A 22,432-nucleotide genomic window follows, 5' to 3' on the forward strand; every position below is an offset into this window, starting at 1 on the left:
GACGGGCTCCCTGGCCTGCAGCGGTGCGTCTGGCAACTGTTCACACCCTCCTCGGGCTGGCCCCCTCCACAGATCCACTCTCTGCCTGCGGCCACTACAGCCACATGCCCCCGGAACAAGGAGGCGCAGTCAAGGGGCTGAACCCAGACCATGGAAAAGCTGCAAAGGAGACAAAGGACCACGGACCTCCCCCCAGCCGGCACTAAATGGCCAAATCTCATTCTGCCCCCTAGTCCACCCTCTTCAAACAGGGAGGTGCAGAACAAGCCAGCCACTCACACAGATACGGACCCCCCAAGCCTAGACCTAGCCCAGCTATTTCCTCTACAGCAGGGCTGGGGAACGTAAGGCCTGAGGGCCGGATGTGGATCCAACCCCTCAGGCTCGGGGCTGCCCCCTCCAAATCTACGAGGCTGGGCCCTAGTTCTGGTGTGCGAGGGGAGCGTCTTTCTCCTTTTCAGTCGGGGGCCACGTCAGCGAGGCTTTGGTTGGGTTTTTTGGTTTGGTTTTGCTTCTCACTTGTGTGCAGCTCCCGACTGATTTTTCTGTGAGTCAGTGTCCCCCCGGGTCCCCACGCCTGCCCTACAGCGGGGGAAGGGATTAATTACTAGCATTAAGGCAGCAGCGAGAGGCTGCCAACGGAGCCCGGAGCCCCGCGGCGCAAGGTGCTGTACAACCCCACCGACACAGTCCTGGTGCTAATGAGTTTCGGGGGGCAAAACAGACAAGGCAGGCAAAAGGTGAGGGGGGGGGGTGAGGGGCACGGAGCAGTGACATGCGTTACCCAGAGTCAGATGGCAAGTCAACGGCAGAGTGGGGACAGACCCCAAGCATCCGGACTCCGCTCGGAGAATTTGGGTCCAAACACCGCAGCAAGGTGGGCACCGAATGGCTCGCCTGCCAGACGCGGGTTTAGAGGAACGTGATCCTCAACCGAACAAGTTCCACACCCGAACCCCTTCCAAAATGACCCAAACTGCTTCCCGCCTGTTTCCTCCTGCCATGCCCATCTCCCTCCACATTAAAAGAGACAGATAATACACATCATACGAAAAATCTCTAGGCAGCATCTTCCATTCCCTGAGGTCAGCTGGCGTGGCGAAGATCCAGGTCTCAGAAGCAAGACGGAAGTGTTGCTGGGCCCTGGGCATAGCCCTACTGATGTAGCAGTAGGGCTGAGGGACCAGGGCTGTTTTCTATTGCCAGGCCCCGGGTGACTCTCTCCCCATCCCGCCTCATCAGCAGGCTCTTGGGACAACAGCAGCTTTGGGACATGGACGGAGGGAGAGTACAGGGACAAGACTGCCTCTTCTGAAGGAAGGCCTGAGGCAAAATCTTGCCAGTGTGACCCCCAGGCACGGAGACCACGGCTGCTGTAGGGCAGCAGTGGGGAACCACCAACCCGCCCTGCCGTGGCCCCAACTGAGGAGAAAGACGCCCCACATTTCCCTCCCACAGCAGAGCCTGAGGGGGCCTAGGCTAGTAGATTGTGTGAGCTCTAGCTGGGGGGAGGGGCTGGAGTGACAGCACAGGCTCCCCACTGCTGGAGGGGAGCCCCAAGCCTTGAGGGCCAGATCCAGGCAAGTTGGGGGCTGGATGTAGCCCCCCTTCCTTAGGTTCCCCACCCCTCGGTCGAGGCACATGGCTTTAGCCCTAAGGTCGCAGGTTTTAGCCCAGGCGGAGGTTGGCTATACACAAGCAAAAAACAAAGAGCCAGTGCAAACTAATTTGTCTCCAGCGCCTTGGGTGCCACTGTCATGGCTTACAGCAGCTGGCTCAGGTTCCTTGGCCCTGACGCTGATTTGCCCTCAAGGGATAGCAGCCCACAAGTCAAGAACGAGCATCTCTATTTTATATTTGCTATCCTTAAATAAATAAATAATAATTAATGGAGATTGCCTATCTCCTAGAACTGGAAGGTCATCGAATCCAGTCCCCTGCCTACAGCAGGACTAAGTACCATTCCTGACAAATTTTTGCCCCAGATGGCCTCCACCAGGATTGAACTCACAACCCTGGGCTTAGTAGGCCAATGCTCCAACCACTGAGCTATCCTGCAGCATTAGAACTCAGATCCAAGAACCCCACAGTCCATAAAATAAAGTCCAGGCTAGGGGAAGGCAGGGACCTGTAGAGAATCAAGACAAATAAAGCACCACCTGGTGGCAGAAGGGGAGCAGTCTGATCAGAGGCTTACTAGCTATCTGATGGGTTTGAAAGTTAGGGCCAAAGCCTCAGCTAGTGTAGATCACAGAAGTGCAGGGCTGGACGGGAGAGCAGCTCGTTCCTCCCCCTGCGCTGAGGCAGGACCGCTTCGACTTACATCCTCCCTGACTGGAAGAACTGGTGAGGCCAACTCCCAACGGCCAATGATGGGATTCTACAGCCGCCGGGGTGATCCCGGCCGTGCGGGAAGGTTGATGGACGACCCTCTGTCCTACACTACTGTTGTCCATCCAATGCTCTTTGTTTAAGCGACTTGAAGCAGGTTTGGCAGCTGCTGGGAGGGGCAGAGGGCCCCCGGCACTGGGCGGGGATCAGTTACTCTGGCTTCTCAAGGAGGACAGTTGAAGGAGTACAGTGCAGGTCAAAAATCAAGGGTAATGCTGCTGTTTTCTTCCACAAATAGAGCAACCCTAGGTGCAGTAAACCAGCTAGAAAGAAAGGGATGCTGTTCCCGAGGCAGGGCATTTATATAAGTCATTCGCTAAGATCCTCATTCCTGTATTGAGTTCCAGCCAATTGCTTGATTTCCTTTGTCTCATGCGCATGCAACAAGCGTGGAAAGAGACAGGGCAAATATATGCAAAAGTGGCAGGAGAAAGAGTTAGACTTTAGGGAACCTTGCCAGGCAAACAGGTCTTTGAGTCCAAAGGCAGCGGGGATTTGCAGTAGGACAGTTTCCAGTGTTTGCCTGGTGAGTGCAGACAGAGGATTTCCTGTCTTCCATAGCAACAATCTTGCACTGGCGAGCGCCAATACTCTCTGCAGCAGCATGAAAAGTTTGCAAGGAGCACCACGTTAGACTCCTTCAGCCTACCTGCCAGCCTTGCTTTTAATAAAGACGATTTTGTAGCTAAATCTCGGTCTTAGGCGTCTTCATACCACTTTGGATCATTTTCATAGGCCCTTGTATTAAGTCTTTCCAGATATAACTTTGTATTAAGTCTTTATATAGAAACTTTGTATTGAGCTTCAGTATAATATTATAGTCCTGTCTTTGTACAAGGATAGATCTCTCCCCTTTTACTTAACTGCTTGCCCTGTTGAATGAATGGAGGTGAGAACGGATAAGGCATTGAAGGTAAGCACCTCCAAGCCGTTACAACAGTTAAAGAGGAGATGAAGGCTAGATCTGAGGACCAGAAGACTGTAAAGCAGGCTCATTGGAAGAAGATCAGACATATGGAGACCTTGGGAGTAAACACAAAATTGATTTTTGCTGATGCTGCGAATCAAACAAAACACATTCACTGTTATTAACATGCATCACCATAGGGTACATCGGCATAACTCTGTTAGAATCCGCAAGTCTGCACTAATTCACACCAGGGAAAGTCTGGCCCTCGCTTGTGAATTCATCGGGCTACAAGTAAAACTCCGATCAGGGCCCTTGGCTGTTCCATGTCAGCAGCCACCAGCTGCTTTGCAATGTGGGCTCTAAAAGAGAACTCAAGCAAGTTACTTCTACATTTTTGCTTTTGCTGGGCGGGCTTATTTAGAGAGATAGTGGAGGAGCTCATTAAATTCCCGCACGCATTGCGTTGCTACAGCTCAGAATCTGGGCCCTGATTCAGAAAGATGCTGAGGCATGAGCAGGGCAAAAGCTGACAAACTACGCCAAAAGCTGACAAGCTACACAGCAGGGCAAAAGCTGACAAACTATGCCACTTCAGCTACGTCAATCGTGTAACTGGAGTCAAAATAGCTTAATTTGGGTTTTGGCGCTGTCTACACAGCAGGATGGGGAAGGAAGAGCACTCTTCCTCCGACTTCCCTTACTCCTTGACTGTGTCTAGACTGCATCCCTTTTTTGTAAAAGGGATGCAAATTAGACATCGCAATTGCAAATGAAGCGGGGATTTAAATCTCCCCCACTTCATTAGCATAAAAATGGCTGCCGGAAAAAAGCACCAGTCTAGACGGGGATCTTTCAGAAAATAAAGCCTTTTCCGAAAGATCCCTTATTCCTCTTAAAATAAGGAATAAGGGATCTTTCGGAAAAGGCTTTATTTTCCGAAAGATCCACATCTAGACCGGCACTTTTTTCCGGGAAAGCTCCGAGCCGGAAAAAAGCGGCAGCCATTTTTATGCAAATGAAGCAGGGGGGGGATTTAAATCCCTGCTTCATTTGCAATTGCAATATGTCTAATTCGCATCCCTTTTACAGAAAAGGGATGCAGTCTAGACACAACCCATGTGAAATGAGGGTTACAGGAGTCAGAGCAAGAAGTCCTCCAGCTCAACATTATGCCCATACAACTGCTTGTAGTGTAGACATAGACTATGTTATTTTGGAATAACACTGCTGTGTAGACCTACCCTTCACGGCCTTTCTTGACAGGTCTGGATTAAAGCATGTACCCAAGTGTTTTCCACCACCAGTGTGGGCTAGGGGTGGCAGTTTATGAAACTCTCTTTCAGCAGCTCCCTCGCATAAACTGTGCAGCCTGCAAGGTCCAGTCCGCAAGCTGAACAATGAACATATACACGAGGTTTTCAGACTCTGAATCTCTTTGTTTTTGCAGCTCTTCCCCCCCAAAGACAGCAGGTGGGGTGAGAAAGAGCCTTGATCCAGCTTTGTGTGCACATCGAAAGGAAAGTGGAGTTGCGTTAATCCGACAGCAGCAGGATCCCAGCAAAAGGACGATTCAGACCCACACTTCAGGCTAGGTTTAGATGGACGTGGAATGCTTTTCTGCTACTCCTTTCACACATGCCGGCCAAGACTCACAGGAGCGTTTAACAGAATGGCCTGGATTTGCAAAATGGCAGCAAGACAGTCTCAATGCTGAGACTGTGCGACTAAGGCCACGTCCCTACTTACCACAGGATCCATGCTCTGGCACTTGATCATCTGGGGTTTGATTGAGCGGGTCTAATGAAGACCCACTGAATCAAACGTTGAGGGCACTCCCCTTGCAGTAACAAGGAGTAAGGTAAGTCACAAGGAGAGTTTCTCCCATCAAGCTCCTACTGTGGGGCCACCCAGGAAAAAATGAGGCAAGGTACGTTGACTCCAGCTACACAATTCACATAACTGGAGTTGCTTATCTTGTATCGATATTCTCTGCTCATGTAGCCAGTTTCTGTACTGGAGAAAAGAAGTCAGAGGAAGGGAAGCAGGAACGGGCCCTACAGCTCCTCAGGCCTCCATTCCAGGGCTGGAATAGCTGAGGCAAGAGATGAGAGGAAGCTGGTTAAAGCACGGAGCTGGAACTCAGTAGATCTGGGTTCCATTCTCAGCTCTGCCACCCTCCCTGTGGAACCTTGCACAAGTCACTTAACTTTTCTGTGCCTCAATTCCCCATATGTAAAGCTGTCAATTCTGGGCCAGGATTGTCACTTAGGGCCAGATCCTCAAAAGAAGTGATGTGCCTAACTCCCAATGGCTTCACTTTAATCTCTCTCAGGCTCTGGGCCTTACGGTATATGTCCTAAACCCAGCACAATGGAGCCTGGATCTGAACTGGCCAATTCTTGGTGCCAAAAATCAGTACAAATGATAATACCAGAAACAAGTAAATGCCTCCATGGCCAGTAGCTAATTCAGGGTCTTGCAATGTAGGAGAGATGTAGCTTACAGGATGGCTTATGCTCAAATTAGGATTGGGGCCCAAATCAACCAGGGTAGCAGAGGACGAGAAATTGAAATTGCTAATGTTAGAGACCGACTGAGCAAGGACACGGGGACCATTATGATTTGCTAAAAACTGGTTTGAAGTAAGGACGTTAAGCATTGTGTAACTGACTAATCGAATAGACATTGCATTTTTGCATCGACTACTCAATTAGTCGATAGGGCGGCACTGCCCCTTTGAAACATGGCCGTGGTGTTTCAAAGCAGTGCCATACAGAGCCCAAGGTCTCCAGCTGACAGAGGCAGCAAAGCGGTTGGGCAGAGTGGGGGGGGAGGCGGGAGAAGCAACTAGTCAACTATCATAAGCAATTGCTTATCAGATAGTCAACTAGTCCTTCACAGCCCTAGGTCGAACAAGGTTTTCAAATGAGCGTTTTGGAGAATTGCAAATCTTTTATTCAAATACCACCTCTGTTCCTGGCGTGGGAAGGTCATGGGGGCAGAGCGTCCTTGAAATAATGTGCAATGTACATAGCCGCTAAGGAGGTGGTAAGGGGGAGTTTAGCGTTCGTGTTAAAAATGGATTATAAAAGTAGCAGCCTTGCTCAACTGGAGGCTAGCTCCACTAATCCGATTAACTTTCCCTTGCAGGATTATAAAGCTGTCCTCCATTCCTAGAGGGCTGGGACCCCATTAATACACTATTCCAGCCTGAAGTACAAGTGTCAGTAACGGCTCGTGCAAGCACTATTTACCCTCCTGTTTGCTGATCCAGTCGTTTCCTTTTTTAAGAGACGTTGGTTTTAGCATTTGAGTGACACCGCATGGTCCACTCAATCGTCTGTAACTGAACCTGAAACCTCCGTTGGATTTTATGGCCCCCTTCTCTTTAACAGCTCTGTATGAACGGGGAACATGGACAGCCAGCTTACACAGTGTACCGTGGATCAAGATGCAAACCAGGCTTGTGAAAAAGCGTAACCATTTAAACGGCTAACCAGTATGCATCCGCTTATTGGTTTCCATTCCGGTGACAGGCTAGCTCTCTGAAAGCGTTTTAGCAGGTCCAGCATTACCTTTCGTAATTTTTTTTTTTTTTACATCCCTAATGCAATTAGCCCTACCTTCAGGGAAGGCAGTGAACTGCATGAGAGCTGAGTCTCCACCCACATGCAATTACCGTCCAGGGCCCAGCAGCTGTCAGTTGGCTTTATTTTCCACCACTTTCTTACTACCCGGGAGCAGCTCAGAAAGAACAAACTTTAGGCCACTGCTCCTGGGCCCTGCTAGCGTCTCAGCCATTTCTTCAGAGACATATAAGTTGAAGAAGAGCTTTCTTTAGTAACTAGATCCCAGCACAGAGCAGCAAACTTCTTCCGTGGCAGCTGGATGTTGTCAAAGAACGTTGGGGGCATGCCCGGATCCCTCTGACCACAAAACGATGCTCACGTGATTGCATCATTGGTCACGTGATTTCTGCAGAATTTCTGCTCCCCTTGTTCTTATGATGATCAGTTTCACTAAGAAGCCCATACATGCCAGATGATATTCACCCCCACCAGAATGTTCTTCACCTACACCTGGTTTTCTGGGAAATTCTAATCTGCTATTACTGAAATCAGGGCCCCCCAACTAGGGTTGCCAGATGGTTTCAACAAAAATACTGGATCCACTTGACATTACGTCTTATTTGGAAAATACCGGACATTTATATTTTCTCAATTGGTTTCCCAAACAGAAAGCTCACATACTGGACTATAGGGTTCAAAACCAGACACCTGGCAACCTCACCCCAACTGTCCCAGCCCTAAAGATTTCACAATTGAAGCAGACAATTAAGTTAATGGGCAGGAGAAAAAAAATATATATATATAATTTTGTTACCCACATTATACAGAGGTCACGGAGCGATTGATGAAAGCAGTGGTAGACAGACACCTAAATGTCTTTGAGGATCTGGACTTAAGTGCAGGGACTCTGGAACAATTTGTAGGGGGGGAGCTATTAAATCCAGCTGTAAACTCTGCACATGGTGGAAGCCACTTCCAGCCGGGGGTGCGGCCGCAGCAACCCCCCATTTCAGCACCTATGCCTAAGTGGTCTCAAAGTTATCCAAGGTTCACTGGGGTAGTGCAGATAAAGTGCATTAGGCTCACTTTCACCAGAAGACTTGCTAGCACTGCCTTGCCACCAATAGGCCTGCAATAACGCCACCTTTCCTTGCTGCTGCCCATGGGCCCTGTGTTTGGCTGCTGGAGCCAGAGAACCAAAGGCCAGGCTGGGTCCCTGCAACTCACAGTTGCCATTTCTACCTCTAGGTAAACGTGCCAGACCAGGAAAAGTCTGCCTGCTTGCAGAAGAGTCTAGCGCTCCTGGAGACATGAGAGCTGTGCACCTTCCCAGACCAGTGTAAGGTGTGTCAAACCCCCAGCTGATCCATCAGCGTTTGTGACCATGGAGAAAGCCCACATTCTATTTACATATTCAGAGAAAGCTGGGGAGAGGAACATGATGCATCAAACCCATCTATTATTCCTTACTACTATCCCGGCCCAGACCAGTGCAGCAGGTCATGCTGAAAGGCCTAAGATGTACGTGCAGGATGAATTCTAGCATCTCTGTGCTAGGGCAAGCCTGGCACACAGAGCCAAGAATGTGGCCTTTTACCTCCAAAAGTTCTGCAGCTGATCTTCCCACAACCTGATTCTCCCCCCCCTATCTCCACCTTTGGTGCTCACTTCACAGGGCCAGAACAGCCATGCGGTGGCATGCAGCTGATGTGACTGACTACAGCACCATCCATTCCTTAGCTGTCTCCTTTTCAAGGCTGCATGCCCGGCTGCCAGGCTTCCCCAGCTACAGAGGAATCCCCAACAGGGTCTCAAAAGGACATGACAACTCAGCTGATCTGTTCAGCTCCACTGCCAGGAAGCTGGCGGGGAGGGGGAGGTTGAAAAGCAGCACAAGGGAGCGTAGGTTACAAGGCAGGACTGCAGGCATTTTTTAGAGTGGTGCCAATAAGACAATTATAGGCTGAACCAGAGGGAATAACTTGACCCCAAACTCCTACAGTAGCTGAGGAACAGTGGTCCCTACAATGCACAGCTAAAATATTCCCAGGAAGCCACACAGTGGATGGTGGCTTGGGAGAAACTGGGATGCTTCCCCACTGTGCCAGATCCCTTTCACCAATTCGGTCATGGTGAGCCCCGAGGCAGCCAAATATAGAAGTGTGCTCATGACCCAGCATCAGGAGCAGTAGGAGCCAGCAAATTAAACCCTCGCAGCTTCCACACACAGATGCGGCCTTAGATTCCCCAGATGCTGCTGAGCACCACTGATCAGCCTAGAACAGGAAGAGTCGTGTTAACTAGGGGTGTGTTTGCTAATTTTCCACCTCCATGGCAACTGCTCCTATTCCGACACGGTGCTCAAAGGAGGAGAGAGATGTGACTGTCATAGCAAAAGTCTCACTCGACTGCATTTGATTGAAGGCCACCAGCCCCAATGCAAAAACCTTAGCTCCATGCAACCAGGACAGACATACTCTGGAGCAGCGTCAGTCTTGGAGGCCGGCTCTGCAGTAGCTGCTCCGTGTGACCTCCATGAACCAGGGAAAAGCCCCACATGAATCATCCTTGTTGCCTCCATTTTGGTTGGTTTTTTCTGGCAAAGGCCAACACAAAGCCCAGCTCCAAGGCGAAAGGCATAAATCCAACAGTAGCCCGTTAGAGTGGTCTGAGATGTCATCTTATGTCATCGCAACTGCCCACAAGACTTCAAGGGATGGGTGGTGCCTACAAGAGCCGCTATCTACAGTTGTTGGCGCCAGCACATTTCTCTATGCTACTGCATGAGCACAGCACTGGCAACCCAACAGACGTGCTCTTTGTCCAGCAACCTGCTAATACATCTAATAGTGCTGTAAATCCATGCCGGGTATTGCTGATTACCAGCAGTCAAAAGTTGTCCTAGCCTGCCACCTACAGGAGTAACTTCAACAAGCCGTCTGGTAGCACTTCCTAGACCAGTGGTCTCCAACCTTTTTACACCCAAGCTCACTTTTTAAATGACAGACCAAGCCAAGATCTACTGCCCCGCCCCTTCCTTGAAGTCCCGCCCTCTCTATTCTCCTCTTTTCCAATGACTTGCTATCCCCAATCCTTATACTGCTACTTTAAAAAAAAATTCCCACCATTGCTCGCAGCTACTCACCTGTGCTGTTGCTCAGTGAGTAGCTGCTCCTCAAATGAGGAAATCTAATGTAAATGCACTGCGCAGGTGTGCAGTTCAGAGAGGGCTCAAGAGCTACTCTTAGAGCCCCTGAGATCTACCGGTAGCTCGTGATCTACTGGTTGGTGACCACGGTCCTAGACTAACAAACCCACTTAGTCGGAGGACTGGAGTTTAGGATGTGCAGACCCAAAATAAATAGGGGAGAAGAGAGAGGAAGGAAGGAAAAAATAGAAGGGGTGGGAAATAAGTATCAGAGGGTATTTAGTTTCCCCTTTGATATTTCCATATAGTGGGCCAGCTATTTCAGTCTGCCCCTGCCTGCACAATCAGCAGCATGTACTTTATATGTAATAGAACTACGCCCACTGCAGGGTTTTCACCAGTATTATCTCCATTAAACAGACTGTGTGTACGTGTGCAGCTCACACTAAAACACTGACATCAGTACAACTTCAGTGCAGATCAGCCATTTAAACAGCCTTTGCCTGCCTGGTCACTGAGCCGTGGGAGAGCACCCTCCTCCCACGGACGTCATAAAACCAGCTCCGTGAGAGGTGACAGGAAAGCCTGTGCCACCAATCTCAGTCATGCGTACACAAATGCTCCGGCTGGCCCAGCTTGCTCAGGGTTTTCACATCCCTCTGTTGGCCAATCTGGTCACTGAGGCAGGCACTTAAGTCCCAGCAGAGCCTGAAACATACCCCAACCTTAGACAGGAAACCCCCCATCCCAAGTCAAACCCACGTGGGCAGAGTATTGGACAGTGTAGCTGTTACCATGGGAAGGAGCTGCAGCCAGGAAGCCTACATGGTTCAGGCTGATCATGTCACTTGGCCAGAAGAAACAGACAGGATCCCGCCTGGCCCATGGTTCTCACACCAGAGAAAGGAGATCACGCTGGGGATAGACTCCTGTGCAGTAGCACAGAGTATTAATTTAACATGAAACTGGCCAATTGCAGAGTGACTGACACCAGCAACGACTTCCACGTACAATTTTAGATACAAGCTCTTGCCGCAGATTGTTCAGGCAGGAGAGAAGCGGGCACCAAAGAGGAGCCGAGTCTCTTTAAAAGCTGCAGTGGGAACCTGTACAGGAAGGGATGGAGAAAGGTTGAGACAGAACCACTGCAGAGAAGCATTTGAGATCGCATTAGCGTCCTGCTTCCAGGGAAAACTCTTGTACCGTGTCCAGACTGGCAGCAGAACGGCGACAGCTAGCCGAGCAATGTCAACAGCAGGGGAGGGGGAAGAAGCCTTCATGGTTGACAGCTCACCATGTGAGTGAAACACTGAACTTCCAGCAAAGCAGGCTTGGAGAAGCTACTCCGTCTCTAGTCACAAGGCAGCAGGGACCAGGCAAAGCTATTTTCCCTATTTTAGGCAAAGTTGTGTACAGATCCTTTGCCCATTTTAGGGTTAAGCTTTATTCTCTTATGCCGCGCCATCCCCACCCCCCAAAAGCAACGCTTCACCTACTGACTCTCACCAGACTGCAAACTGGCCTCCAAGCAGCCCCTGGAACAAGGCTGTCAGATCAGAGCCAAGGCCTTTAGGAGAAGCACCAGCAAACGGTTGGACTGTCTTGTGTTGGTTTCCACCCATCTCAGAAAGGCGGAAGGGCTCACATTGGGTGGAGGCAGGGACAAAGTTGCACTCAGATGTCCAAGAACAGGACGGAGCAACTCAGGGAAGAGATGCACTGTGGATTGGGACGACCAAGCTGCATTTCAGGCAGGGCTTTTACTGCCCAGCTAAACTGGTCCCCCCCAGCTAAACTGTGAAGTGACTAGTTTACGCTACTGGATTGGAACTCTGGAGAGCTGGGCTTTCTTCTCATCACTGCCACTGGCTGGCTTAGTCTTGTGCCCCTGACCTGTACTCCAGCCTGTAAATTAATGCCCAGCAGTACCCCTTTAAGCCTCTGGCCCAGAGTACAGGATGGGCCCAACAACAGCTAGTAAACCCAGGTCCTAGTTCAGGGTGGGGCAGCAACACGAATGCAGTTCCCTAGGTAAGAGAGGGGAGGGGAGATTGCCATCCGGTATGTAGGGTGGCAGGGGGGACATGGGCCCTCCCTATTCCACCAAATCCCAGCCCAGGACCCTAGCAGTGGCAACCTGGGCTGCCACTGGGATCAGCAGGGATCCAGCCCACACCACACTGACACTGAAGTTTCATAAGATCAGCCTGGCCGTCGTCTGCTTCCCCTGGACCACTTCCTGACTCTACCTGGAGCCACCCAGGCTGCCAGCTCCCGTCATTGTCTGCACCCTCTGGCAGACTAAAGGTGGCCTCCTCTTCAGAGCAGGGGTCAGTGGTCCAGGCCAGTCCTCAGACCTTGCAGAGGCTCCTGAGCTGGGCTTTTATCCCACCTGCCCTGCCCCTCGGCCTCCGGAGAGTTAGAGGGGCAGGACCAAGCTTGGCCCACATGGGCTCGGAGAGCGGTTCTTCCCCTTGGGGGTGAGCAGCCACCCCTGCTCAATACAGGATTATTGCTCCTCTTTACAAACTGCTTTGAGAGCAGATGAAGAGCTATATAAGCACAAAGCATCTGCCAGAATAATGAAATTCAGCTGTTTACAGAAGCATGCCGCACGAGTTCCGCTTGTCCACCCTTGCATGGACAACACCCAATTTGCCTTCCACTCCTTTACGAGCACATCAGCAGGTTGTACTTCTTCCCAACACCCAACTGGAGCTCAGCTGTCAGTTCTGTTTTCCCCTCAAACTGCCAGGATATCAAGTAGAGCAAGAACCAGGGTTGCTAAAAAAAATTGGCTGAAATTGGACATGTCTAAATTTTGTAAAAGTGCAATAAAATTTCAAAAGACAGCAATTATTCTATAGCAATCAAATTTATGTGCTGCTTCAGCAGTTTTACTGCAGAGCAACGGGAAATTGGACATTTTAGTTGTTTAGTGGTCGGATGTACAATCACAAAATGGAAAACTTCCAGGACCATGACTAACTAAATGAAAGTGAGTTAAATAGCATATTGTTTGTGATGTATGAATGACGACAATTACTTTTCACTTTTGGCCATTTATGTTGTCTTAATATAGTATAAAAATTATGTCCATAAAAATGCATCTGTCCAAACATTTTTCCTGTCTGGTCTGTAAATGAAATTTGTGAGTTAGCAACCCTGGCAAAACTGTAGATTTTCAAGGCAGGAGGTCAAGTCCATCAGCCACTTCAGGTCAAAAAACCTTTCAGTTTCCTACTGGATCATGTTGTGCATCTGTAAAGTTGTTGGTGAGAAAAATCAGACCAAAACCAACTACCAATCTGAGTCTTGTTTGCCTTCTAATTGGAACAATCTTCCAGGTTCGATATGAAAATAGTTACGTTGCTGGATATCTTAAAAGGCTTCCTTTTTCTAAACTACTTGGAGGTTTAAATACCACACAAAGACGGTCTACTACATAAGATGTAGACACACGTAATAGTATGAGACGTTTATTTTTGCTGTATTGCCGATTGTACAAATTCTGAATGTAGTTATAGAAATCCAAAATACATTGTAGTAGAAATCTCTCTATGAAGCGGACTTATAAAACTGCTTAAGAATGTTGTACATAAGATCTCCCCAAATATGAACTTGACACAGATAGTTTGGGCTACATAGACACAGATTGCAATGCCATCCTTGGTAAAAAGGGGCTGTTTTCTCCATCATTAGAAAACTGGTCCATGTTCCAGAATCTAGTACTTGTACTTTGATATTAACTCAACCGGAAGTTAGCTACATCCAAGTAATTCATACGCAATTCAGCTTTCATTTATACCATGGAAGCCCATATGTTGATGTCAACATGGGTAGGTATTAGCCAAAGAGCTCAAGACAGCGTCTTCATGTATTTTAACCTAATGAAGTCAAGCTAGATATACATTTCCCCATGGCTGTCGAGTGCAACTGATGTGTTTTTTCCCCCCACATTCTGTCAGATGAAAGGTGCCTTAGTTGTTCTTGAACAAGTCCATGCAGCTTTGCAGGAGAGAGACATTGTTCTGGAAGGGAAGAGTTAATTCTGAGTGAGAGGCATGGGATTAAAAAGCCTAGAAACATGTGAGCTTGATTTGGTGGCCTCAGAAATGGAAAGTACTTTCCGCCCTCTCAAGGCCTGAAAGCTATGGTTAACGTCATCACTGCACAGATCACGTGAAGGATGCTAAGGCTGCAGAGACAAGCCTTCCACTTTGGACGTGCCAAAATTAAGGTTGCTTCTGCAACCTTAATTCTGCCCCTTGACGCATAAATGGTCCTTAATTACAAGGTCACTCTCCTCATCCACTTATGGGACCCATCTCAGTAAGTGCTCACTATAAACAAGCATTTTCAAGCTCCTCTGTGGAACTCTAAATGGGATGTACCATCCCCATTGTACAGCTGGGGAACTGAGGCACAGGAAGATTCCAGGCCAGGATCAGCAAGTATCCACCAGCTATGGAGCTCTGAAGGATCACTGCCCAACAGGATACACCTGCAGTTGGATTATTCAGAGGGTGCTGAGCATGGGCAGGAGATCCGAGTGCTCAGCCCTCTTGAGAATGAGGCCTCAGTGTCTCAAGTTGGGCTCTGAGGATGGAGGAACACAGTGGCTCACTCAGCACCAAGTTTGTGGGAGATCCAGGAGAATTGGATCCTATTTTCTTCTGCAGGAGAATTGGATCCTATTTTCTTCTGCAGAATTCTCTACAAGTACAGCAATTGAGGCCAGGGTCCTACAAGCAGCCTCATCATCCCCACTGGATAGTCAATCCTGCGCAGGATGGAGGGTGCTCAGAGGATACGAAAGGTGACAAGCCAATTTAAAACAAATGAGGTAAAGTGAACTTTCCGTGTAAAGCGTGCAAAGCAGTTTCCTAACCCTACAAAGGAGAGAACAACCCACTGTAATGCAGCCAGGGTAAAAAAGTCAATGTCACCGGGAGGAAGGGTGAGAGCTTGTGCAATCCCTGAAGTCGTACAGCCTGTTGCATGAAGCCCCTGGTGAGACTGCTTACCTTCGCATGCTTGATTTCCAGTTCAGCCATTTCAATTAGATTTTTCCGAAAGGCTGCTATTCTCTTCCGTTTGAAGTTGTTCAGTTCTACAACAGCAGGGAGGGACTCTATGAACATTATCTACTGGGGAAGGTAGGAACATAAAGGGACCCGCCCTTCACTTCCCCCACCTGCCCTCCACTTCCCCCACAGGCAAACATTCCGTCCACACAACTTCGGGTTTTAATTGGCAACGTTTCCATGTGGATAGTTGCAAGCAGCGTTCAGCACTTAGAGAGGGTTGGACACCCCTGCCTTGCTCCTCCTCCGAGTTAGTGTCCCCAAGGAGTTAAAATTCTGAAGGGAATCAGTCCAGTGCTCCAAGGATTAGGCCTTAAGGCCTCCTGTCTCCTCCTTGAAGGAGAGTATAAAAGCAATAGAGTGGCACTGTACAACAGCCCAGGAATCTGGACTTTGAACTCCTTCGCCGCACAGGGAGAGTGATTATAGGGCTGTACCACACAAGAGGGAGAGCCAACTCCATTTAAGCACTGCTTGACAGGGGCTCGAGTCCTTGCACGTGGCGTCTGAGGGAGACAGGAAGCGTGGCTTGCCTACACTAGGAAGGGGTTTTGAACGGCTGGCGTTGCCCCTGCCCTCTCCAAGGAGGCAGATCAGACGAGGGACTACCCATTGCTAGATTGCAAGACACTCTAGGGACACAAGAGAACTGCATGGAGCATGAGGACCCAACACAGCACCAGCTAGACAGCACATGGTTTACCTCATTTGCTTACAAATTTGCACCCCTTCCCTGCTTGGTCCTACATTAAGGTTCCTACTCATAAAACCACACTTGCAGAATGCCTATAGCATACGAAGAATTGCAAGGTAAACGAAAGAGCATGAGACAGACCTTGACTAGATACTCCATAGACAGTCCAGCAGAAATGGGAATCAACTGGTTTTTGCTTTAAGGAAACTCCAGAGTAGGTACGCAAGTGTAGTCTAAAGCGGGTACCCTGAGTAGCCAGATCTTTAGTCCTTCAATATCACAGGAACTTTCAGCACTTGACAAAGTACTTTCCATAAGAGATCCTTAAATCCAGCATTAACAGTATTCCCACTAATGTTTTCCATCTGTGAGCAGAGGGAGTTTGGTCTTGTGCACCAATAGTGAGGCTGTGTGCTTGTTCAGGTGCGTGTTATTGTAGCACCCAAGTTAACAAATATCTTGTTTGTTTTAATTGTTCTGGAAGAAAGACTACTAAAACCAGCGATAATTAACAAGGTACATAACTTGAAATGTTTGAGATGACATCAAATAAGAAAGTGCTATAAAATTTTAAGTAGCCAACTTCCTGTTTATAGTCTTCTCCAAGACCCTCTTCCCAGCTGGGCTAGATGATCCCTCAGGCTCCCTTATGGCAAAACCGGCCTGTGCTGAGGTGACAAGTTATTTAAAAAGATACAGGGCATATAAACTTTCCTCCATTAACACACATTTAAAGTCTGTCTGTCTTGTAAACTGTACATTTGCAGACTCCATTCACATAAGCTACAGAGCAATGATTTAAATGAAAAACAAAACTATGAGCTAAGGAACCAAGCAACACTGGGTAAATCTTCTAGTGAGCATAGCACATGAGAGGTAAGACATAGGTACTTTCTAACTTGTTCAGAAGCAGCTACCCATGAAAAGAGACAGATTCTTCTATACAGGCCTTCAAAGAAAAGGATGCAATTTTTTGTAGACAAAAATAAGATCATTTCTACTGTTGTAAGCCTGCAGTTATCAGTGAAAGGTCTTGGTCATTCTTTAAAAGAAGGTTCTCAGGTGCACGTTTAATAAAGCGTTAGCTTTATATTGGGGCAGACTGTGTCCCTAAAGATCCAAGTGAGGAGGTGAAACTTTCTACAGGCAAATTCCACATTCACCACACAAGGTAGGGGGATATGCTACTACAAAGCTATCCTCCTTCCCACATTCCTGCAGAGAGGGTAGGGGGATCACTACTGAAAGTCTGAGCACCTGTACTTTCAGCAGCGTGAAGATTTCCCAAGCATATCAATTTTTATAGTGTAGCCCGGCTCTAGCTATAAGACCACTGGCAGAACTAGTTTGACAGCAACTGTTCAGGGTTCTCATGCAGGATGAGAAGGAATGGCTAGCACGGCGCTAGAGCTATTGAACAAACAGACCAAAAAAAGGGATGTGTGGACATGTTACAAGTGGGAGTAGGTCTGTGTTCTGGAAGTCCCCAAACACTGAGATGTTTGGATAAAATTTTCAATTCTTGGCGCTCTTAAATGTACCAAATAAGAAGTTTGGATCTGAATATGAACGATCCTGATGATTGGGATAACCAAGAGATAGTACTTGGGTTTCAACCCATTTGTATGTAAGTTGTTCAATGGCTTCTATTCTGTTCAGATTCGTATTGCATGTTTCCCCCTTCTCCATGAAGCTACAGCTGGGACTGTTAAAGTCACAGACCAGAAGCTGCAGACAATGGTCAATGTTATAAATATTCTGAGTAAATATAAATCTCAAAGTTCCATGAAGGAGGAGGGGGAAACCTAGCACCTTTATGGAAGACACCTGAACGGATAACTAATGTGCATGCATATTTGAGAGAGGGGAACAGAGCAGAGATTTCCTTGATCTCTTTTCTACTAATAAATGACTGCTTTTAACAGGAGTAGACAGTTTTAGAAGGTTTATGTGATGCGCTTAATGACTAGTGTGAGAATAAATGTTAAGCAACTATAACTCTGCCAGCTGCCCTACTCTGGTTAGCAGGGAAGAACAGTCTTCTAGGCCCTTAATAAAGATCCATAAGGCTGATTGCTTGTGTTTGTATCTGATGTCAAGGCAGAAAGATTGGAAGGATCCTTGTGATTCAGTATGATTCACGCTGTTGCTCTTAGGAGTAATTAGAACAGATTGTGTTAAGAAAACATGAGGATTAAAAGTTTGTACTAGCAGAAGCTTTGTATTGGAAACAGACAGATACCCTTTGCAGACAATTGTCTCTTTTCCCATGTGAGAGCTGTGCAGCTCCCAAAGGGGAGTGAATGAGGGTGGAACATGAGTGTCTGGAGAAAGATAACTCGTAGGCTCAACAGTTTCAGAGTCCAGACGGTCAAAGAAGCAGGACAAGGAACTAGAAGACTCAGGTGCTATCAACTGGGCCCAAAATAAAGGCAGACCAGTGCAGGACAGAGCCTTGGCGTTAAGAGCAACACTGGGAAGGAGGCAACAATATACCGAGGCTAGATGACAAAGAACAACAACTTCCAGATAAACGGAAGGGATGGTGATTAAGAACTGACTCAGCAGAATGCATAGACCTAAATGGGAGAAAAGTCCTATAAAAGATGGAGTGTCTTGTATGACTCTTTGGGTCTTGTCAAGATCAGAGGGCTGATCTAGACCTAGAGAAGCCCTGCTCCTCCCCCTCGCATTTAACTCACCTGGCCAGTGAGTTAATGAGAGCAACAAACTGGTAACTTTAAGCAACAACAAGAGTGCGCGCGTGTATGCATGCATGCATATAACAATGTTACATTGTCCCCCTTAAATAGAGCCTGTGAAATTCTCTCAAGTACAAACACAGGTTTCTTCTATAAACACTCCCAGAGATGAGCCAACAAGCCCTTCCTTTATTCCCCCTCTATGGTATGCTTTGGGCTGACTCCAGAGAAGTTCTGGAGAATAAGAATATTCACCCACTTCACTGCGGCCCAGTGCTAGCTGCGGCACACCAGGGCAGCCGCCCGCCATGCAACCCCGCCAGCGAGGCTACATGGTTGCCACTGGAGCAGGAACCCATCGGGCCACTCTCCTTCCTGCAGAAAAGTGAGAGCTCCCATGCGGCACTGCCAAGGAGGTGGGCGGGTGGAGAATTGTGTGCATGCAGCCGCATACATGTGCGCCTTGGGTGGGCGGTGCAGTTCCTTCTAAGTAAATAATGGTTTTAGAGGTCATCAGCTGCAGCGCCAAGAGGTTAGCGACCTACCCTAACACAAGTCAGAGGCAGATCGCCACGTATGAGTCAAATTCTCAGTTCTCTGCTCTAGCTGCAATGCAGCTGCACTGTTCTGCACCTCAGCATGTGCTCGGTGATGCATACTGAAACCTTCGCATCTGTTTTCCAAGTCGGGTTTTTCCTTCAGACACAGGCTAGTCAGAAGAGTCCCTCCTGCTCCGAGTTCTGAAGCTCCAGCCCCGTACGCCTGAGGCGATGTGTGCCGGTTTCCAAGTGGCCACAAGAGACACTGCAGTCCTGCATGGATGCTCTGGGACTGTGTATACTGCTGGCCAGATCACACCTGATCAGCTGAGGGTACATTAAACCTGCACATGCTGCACTAAAATGGGCTCCAAAGCTGGAAGCACAGCTTTGGGAGTGGGGATTGTCGGGAAACAAGACTCAGGAAAGGCTGCTTCCCTCGTGTGCACAGGCGCTGATCAGAAGAGCTTTGTTTTGCTGTCCATCCAATGCCTCACACGAGGCCTGCATGAGTCAAATACTGCTCTAAGTGGACTGATCCATACCATTGATTTACTTGTGAAGTTGCCTTTGGGGGAAGAGAGCAAGAACAAAGCTTCAACCCAAAAGGACAATGCAGGACAATTAAAGCAGCATAAGTAGGCCCCAGTTTTGCTTCGGGGATACGATGATCTACTAGTTGAAGACGACCAGAAGACTGAACATTTAATTGGAGTCAGATTTACTAGAAAGGGACATTTATGGATGCTGAGATTGGTCTGTTCACTTGACTGTTACTCAGAGAACCTGCTAGCCTAGAGAGAAGTGAGTTAGGAGAAATGAGATTTTTGGAGAGCTGTTGGGAGTGTACTGTGGTGTTACTATGGATCGAGTCCCTCTAGAAGAGGCCTGGCGTGGATGCAGAGAAAAAAAAAAGAATTTATTGCAGGGTGATGTTGTGTTACCTTCTTTTGCTGACTCAGAAAGCTTTTCAAACTTCTGGCAGCAGGCTTGTTGATGTGCCTCTGCCAGTCGGACATCTTTGCTTTTCAGTCTAGCTTTGTCCAGGGCTTTGTTTGAATTTTCAAAGTCCACAAGGGCCCGGGTACGTCTGTACAGAAGATCCTTTTTTAAAGGAAAGGAGGGAGGGAGGGATGTTACTTTTATTTGTATACATAGCATCACTAAGTTGGCTCTGGATTCTGTGCTTTGTATGATCAATTTAAAAAAAAATAGTAAAAGGACCCCCGGAAAAACATCACCATGACTAAACAGGCTGTTAAAGGCATCCTTTAAAAAATGGGAGGTCCAGGCCTACTGAGGAAAACCAGAAAGGAGCACAAGCTCCTTGCTATGAAGGCAAATAAAAGGCCTCACACAAACTACATCTCAGCTAGCAGAGCACTTGATCCCACCTCTTAGAAAAAGCATGAAGAGTCTGAAAGTAGCCTTCTGGTGCAGGAGCAGCTATTTATGGAGGCTAGAAAAGATGCTCCAGGAGAGAGACTTTACACTTAAAGCCACACCAGAATTTTAGAACTCTTTAGGCCACTGTCTTCTCCCCTTCATCCAAGCCAATTTTGTCCACGCCCTTATCAGAGCCGTGGGGTTGCCTTCCCTTCCAACATCCAGATCCTGGACAGAGTACTTCGGCAGGCCTTTTTGCAGCCATTAATGCCATTCCTTAAGCACCTAGAGACACAATAGTCCTGTAGCTACTTAGCTAGAAATACTGTACCGAACAGGACACTTCTGGATAAACAAATAGCTGTACAATGCTCTGTAAAACTGCTTAGGATATGGAAGCTGCTCTTGGAGGAGCTAGTGTTCATAGTGCATTTTCCTGAATGACCAAGTGCAGGACCCTCATTTATTGCCTGCACCATGGTACACACCTGATGCAGACCACTAGCGATGCTGGGGTCAGTCTGCCCTATTTTCAACATCTCCTGAAGTGCAGCATGGCACCTTCCTTAGTAACGTTATCAGTAAGACCAGAAGGGAAGATTCACCAGCAACGAAGCTTGCTCTCGATGGTCTACGGAAGGTCTCACCATAAACTTGAGCTAAGGCAATCTGAACATCACGCCAAATCCATGACAAAGGAACGAGAAGTGGCAGGAGCCATTTTTCATCTCAAGCATGAAGGGTGAGGCTTTTGAAACTGTTCTCCACAGAGTTAAGTTTCTCCTCATTGGAGTCAGTGGATACTATTGCTACGACGGGAGCAGCATTAGGATTACGGATGTCCGTCTTCTGCCAGTTGCTCTTCAAATTTGTTTCGGCCTGTCTAGTTGTAGTTTTACACTTCGCTTGCCAGAGCCTGTGCTCCTTTCTGGTGTCTTCAGTAGGGACAGGGCCTCCAATTCTTAAAGGATGCCTTTAACAGCCTCTTACTGATTAGAAATGGTGGCTTGGAGGGTCCTCTTACTATTCTCTCTTCATTGGAGTATACATTTCACGTGAGCCTCGATAATGGTGTGGGTTTTTGTTTTTTAAAGTTTCCCCTGCAACTTGCAGGCATTCACTCATGTCTTTATTCCTTTTAATTCCCTTCCTCTTTTTTGTGTAGCTACCCTTGGAGGATAATGCTACTGGGGTGAGTCTTTGGTCTGCCCCTCCCCCTCCCCCATCTTCTCCCCCCCCCCCCCCCCCCCCGGAGGATGGGTAATTCTATTACAGTTGCTATTAATCAACTCAACTATATTCACCTCTTGGACCAGGTTCTATGCTCTACTTAGCACTAAGTCAAGTAGTGCTTCTGCATTTCAGGACTAGGCACTCAGAAGAAGTCATTAATGGGATCTAGAAACAATCTGCATCCCATTCTGAGGCAACATATACCCAGTCAACATGGGGATAGTTGACATCCTCTATTGCTAAGTTTTCTATTTTTATAGTTTCTCTAATCAGCCTGGACACGTGTCACCATCCTGGTCTGTAGCATGAGATACACTGCTTCTCCTTGGGGATGCTGTTCTGAATCCAGCCTAGCTGGGCAATAAGAATCCCTTACATTTGAGGTAGCCAAAGCTCCCTTTTTACCACTGAGTCTCCCACTGCTGAGCTATTTTAGCTGTCAGCTAGCAGATCCCTGGTTTTGGTGGGACTAGCAGGATGTCCAGGATCCCCTCAAATCCCACTTTCCTACTCCACCCCTCTGGATTAAAGCCCAGAAAACATGTACAGTCCATTTATCTGAGACATTCTTTGCTATGGGGTATTCAGGTTTGTTTACCCACAAACTCACATGCTAATCAGCAAGTTAGCAACTCCGTTTAAGGAATACCACCGGAGGAGAGCATTACAGATGTGGCTCACCTTTGCAGCTTCGATGTTGAGCATGTAGTATCTTAACAATTCCGACAGCTTTAAGTCTTCGTCAGATGAAACCCGATTCTCTACCTTCTACA

The 22,432-nt window shown here is 48.0% G+C and overlaps 1 protein-coding gene across 1 annotated transcript in view; it reads right to left on the reverse strand.

Moving 5' to 3' along the window:
* Positions 1 to 13,481: 13,481 nt before the first annotated feature.
* Positions 13,482 to 22,432, reverse strand: part of SNX5 (sorting nexin 5) — a 43,148-nt gene continuing 34,197 nt past the window's right edge. The window contains exons 10-13 of the mRNA XM_075925752.1: positions 22,341 to 22,427; positions 19,985 to 20,144; positions 15,046 to 15,131; positions 13,482 to 14,049 (exon numbers count right to left, since the gene is read on the reverse strand). Of these exons, the coding sequence (XP_075781867.1) occupies positions 13,999 to 14,049; positions 15,046 to 15,131; positions 19,985 to 20,144; positions 22,341 to 22,427 (384 nt within the window). The 3' untranslated portion in view covers positions 13,482 to 13,998. The remainder of the gene's footprint in view (positions 14,050 to 15,045; positions 15,132 to 19,984; positions 20,145 to 22,340; positions 22,428 to 22,432) is intronic.

The sequence above is a fragment of the Pelodiscus sinensis genome, chromosome 3 (assembly GCF_049634645.1).
Source record: "Pelodiscus sinensis isolate JC-2024 chromosome 3, ASM4963464v1, whole genome shotgun sequence".
NCBI lineage: Eukaryota > Metazoa > Chordata > Testudines > Trionychidae > Pelodiscus > Pelodiscus sinensis.